The sequence below is a fragment of the Rhinopithecus bieti genome, unplaced genomic scaffold (assembly GCF_001698545.2).
Source record: "Rhinopithecus bieti isolate Rb0 unplaced genomic scaffold, ASM169854v2 scaffold_574, whole genome shotgun sequence".
Taxonomy (NCBI): Eukaryota; Metazoa; Chordata; class Mammalia; order Primates; family Cercopithecidae; genus Rhinopithecus; species Rhinopithecus bieti.
In genome coordinates, this window is record NW_016803605.1 from 6,018,506 (window position 1) to 6,022,576 (window position 4,071).

The window sequence follows — 4,071 nt, forward strand, 5'->3', positions numbered from 1 at the left end:
AAAAAAAAAAAAAAAAAAAATCAAAATACAAAAATTAGCCAAGCATGGTGGCGGGCGCCTGTAATCCCAGCTACTTGGGAGGCTGAGGCAGTGGGTAGATCGCCTGAGCTCAGGAGTTTGAGACCAGCCTGGGCAACATGGTGAAACGCTGTCTGTACTAAAAATACACAGCCTACCCTGGTGTGGTTGTGCATGTGTGTAGAACCAGCTATTCAGGAGGCTGACGTGGGAGGATCACTTGAGCCTGAGAGGCAGAAGCTATAGTGAGCCAACATAGTGCCACTACACTCCAGTCTGGCTGACAAAGCAAGACCCTTTCTCAAAAAAAAAAAAAAATTCTGTCCTAATGGTTAAGAAAAATTACAATTAAAATTGAAAGCCATTTCAAAACTAATTCTGTTGCCATGAGTATAAGCACTTTCCAGGTGTACTTTTGGTCTGGGGAGGGATATGTATTGACATTTAGCAATATTAACGCTTTTTATGGTCTGTAATAGATAGCACTGATGGGGAAACAGAAGTTGGAGAAATACAGCAGAATAAAAGTGTCACTTACGATCTCTCAAAATTGGTCAACTATCCTGGTTTTAATATATCTACTCCCAGAGGAATTCCAGATGTAAGTATATTTATTTTTTAAAATTATCGTGTGATGTGATATTATTATGTTAAAGATTGGTCAGAATATTAACTTGTTGGCTAGGCATGGTGGCTCACACCTGTAATCCCAACACTTTGCGAGTCCGAGGCAAGATGATCGCTTGAGCCCCAGAGTTCGAGACCAGCCTGGGCAACATAGCAAGACTTTGTCCCTACAAAAAAATTTAAAAACTAGCCAAGGGTGGCAGCACATGCCTGTAGTCCTGGCTATTAGGGAGGCTGAGGGGGGAGGATTGCAGATGTTACAGTGAGGTGAGATCACACGAGACCCTGACTCAAAAAATAATTACTTAATTCATATACACATACAAACTTATATAGTAGTTACTATTTAAAGGAATAAATGTGTTGTTTACTTTTTTTTTTTGAGATTGTGTCTCACTCTATCGCCCAGGCTGGGGTGCAGTGGTGCGATCTTGGCTCACTGCAACCTCTGTCTCCCGGGTTCACACCATTCTCCTGCCTCAGCCTCCCGAGTAGCTGGGACTACAGGCGCCCGCCACCATGCCCGGCTAGTTTTTTGTATTTTAGTAGAGACGGGGTTTCACCATGTTAACCAGGATGGTCTCGATCTCTTGACCTCGTGATCCACCCGCCTCGGCCTCCCAAAGTGCTGGGATAACAGGCGTTAGCCACCACACCTGGCTACTTGTTTACATTTTTAATTTCCTTTATAGAATCTTGCTAGAATCTTAATTGAAGTCTTATATTCATCAACAGCAGTTTTCTCTGATTTTGTGCCCTCAGAAAGGGAGCCAGAATAGATTGGTTAGAGTCTCTAAATCTAAAACTACTCTAACATTTTAAAAGTTTTTAACAATATGGATTGTTCTGAGAGTATTATATATTTTACAGAATTAACCTAGGAAATAAGTTTCTATCTATAATAAATCTAAATATACTATAACTCTTTTTCCTGTTTATTCTTGCCTTTTTTCCCCTCAAAATAAAATTTCTCATTTTGTATATGAATGGTTTTTCCACACTTAACTCTTTTCCAGCTTCCATCTTAGGTCTCAAGATTCAACAATGAACTGTTGTACTGTTTTATTTAAAAAGTGTATTGGCCGGGCGCGGTGGCTCACGCCTGTAATCCCAGCTCTCAGGGAGGCAGAGGCGGGAGGATAGCTTGAGCCCAGGAGTTCGAGACCTGCCTGGGTAATACAGCGAGACCCCGTTCTCCACAAAAAGGAAAAAAAAAAAAAGACAAAAAAAAAATAAAAAGTGTATTATTGGCCGGGCGCAGTGGCCCATGCCTATAATCCCAGCACTTTGGGAGGCCAAGGCGGGTGGATCACTTGAGCTCAGGAGTTTGAGACCAGCCTGGCCAATATGGCAAAATCCCATCTCTACTAAAAATATAAAAATTAGCTGGGTGTGGTGGCAGGCACCTTTTAATCCCAGCTACTCAGGAGGCTGAGGCAGAAGAATCGCTTGAACCCGGGAGGTGGAGGTTACAGTGAGCTGAGATCACGCCATTGCACTTTAGTCTGGATGATGAAAGCAAAACTCCATCTCAAAAAAACGTAAAAATAAAAAGTGTGTTCTTAGGAACTGGACAGTAGGGAAACAGCCAAAGACTTGAGGTTAAGAGTGTAGTGAGCAGATAGAAAGTTGTCAATCACACAAGACTGTAATTCATTACGGGCAGAAGTGCATGATACAAACCATCAGTGCTTCTGGAAGCCAGTGCAGCTTCCAGTCTACTTCACAGTCCCCTGGGAATACTCGTTAGAAATGTACATTCTTGAGTCCCATCCTTAGACTTAACTGATTCAAACCCTGGAACCTCTGTTTCACAAGAGTTCCATGGGATTCTTACTGAGAACCACTGTTGAATGTGCGATTGGAGAGGAGAGAGAAATAAGCGGTATGGAATCTTTAAAGATGAGTGCTGTATTTGGAAAGAGAAAGAGCAGAAGATAGAAAACTCATGAGTAAGTGTGTTAGGAGAATTAGGCTATGAACGGCCCTGTTAGCAGTGCCAGTGCTTGATGGGAGAGAGACTGGAGCCTGGGAGGCCCCATAGCAGTCACTCCTGCCTACATCTTCTGCTTGCGGTATGTAGAACCTTTTTTGGCCAAGTGATTGTGTCAGGTAGTCTTTTAGTATTCAGTCTTAATTATGTTGCAGGCAGGTTTAGTTTTCCTTCAACACATCATTATTTTCCGTAATTCCCAATAAAGGAAAAGTAACATAAGAAGGAAAAATGTAATTTGAGATCTCCACTGTACCTCCTTTGAGCAAAATCTCAAAACATGACATTTTCCAAATACATGGTTGTTTTTTTTTCTTCTCATTATTAGGAATGGAGGATCTTTGGTTCCATACCAATGCAGGCATGTCAGCAGAAGGATGTGTTTGCCAATTACCTTACTTCTAACTTCCAAGCGGTAAATCGATTTTAAGGGTGTGCTCTATAAAATGTTGTTGTGTCTGTGAGATTTTGTAATTTATTAGCATATTACAGTCTTTTCTTGCTTTATTATCTTGACAAACCAAAAGGAAAACAGTGGCGAAATTCACCAGTTACCTAGACTTATCTCCAGATTGCTTTTCTACATCATTTTAAGTGAAGGGATGGAGTTTAATTAATTGTCTACCCCACCTAACTTGTGTTTGGTTTGGTTGCTCCTTTAGCCAGGTATGAAGTCTGGCAGCAAGAGGTCTTCATCTCACTCTAGCCCAGGTAGTCCAAAGAAGCAGAAGAATGAAAGCAACTCAGCAGGATCCCCGGCCGACATGGAGCTCGATTCAGGTAGGTTTCATCTTATGGCTCTGATTTCTCTTTTTTTCCTTTTTTTTTTTGAGACAGAGTCTCGCTCTTTCGCGAAGGCTGGAGTACAGTGGTGTGATCTCGGCTCACTGCAACCTCCGCCTCCCGTGTTCATGCCATTCTCCTGCCTCAGCCTCCCTAGTAGCTGGGACTACAGGTGCCCGCCACCACGTCAGGCTAATTTTTAGTAGAGACAGGGTTTCACCATGTTAGCTAGGATGGTCTTGATCTCCTGACCTCGTGATCCACCCGCCTTGGCCTCCCAAAGTGCTGGGATTACAGACATGAGCCACTGCGCCCGGCCTGTAGCTTTGATTTCATCAAGAAGCTATGACACATTTGTATGCTCCTGAATTCCGTAAGAAAGGGGAAGCTCCTTCGTGAGCACTGTCTAAAGAGTAAATCTTTATTTTGTTCTTGGAGAGCAAAGCATCAGTGCTGTCCATGATAAAAGCTGAATTGGGCCGGGTGCGGTGGCTCAAGCCTGTAATCCCAGCACTTTGGGAGGCCGAGACGGGCGGATCACGAGGTCAGGAGATCGAGACCATCCTGGCTAACACGGTGAAACCCCGTCTCTACTGAAAAATGCAAAAAACTAGCCGGGCGAGGTGGTGGGCGCCTGTAGTCCCAGTTAC

At 43.2% G+C, this 4,071-nt stretch overlaps 1 protein-coding gene across 1 annotated transcript in view; it reads left to right on the forward strand.

The window, feature by feature from the left end:
* The window catches only part of ZCCHC8 (zinc finger CCHC-type containing 8), a 35,144-nt gene that overhangs the window by 25,158 nt on the left and 5,915 nt on the right, over positions 1–4,071 (forward strand). Inside the window, 3 exon segments of the mRNA XM_017889017.1 lie at positions 474–619; positions 2,967–3,053; positions 3,301–3,418. Of these exon segments, the coding sequence (XP_017744506.1) occupies positions 474–619; positions 2,967–3,053; positions 3,301–3,418 (351 nt within the window).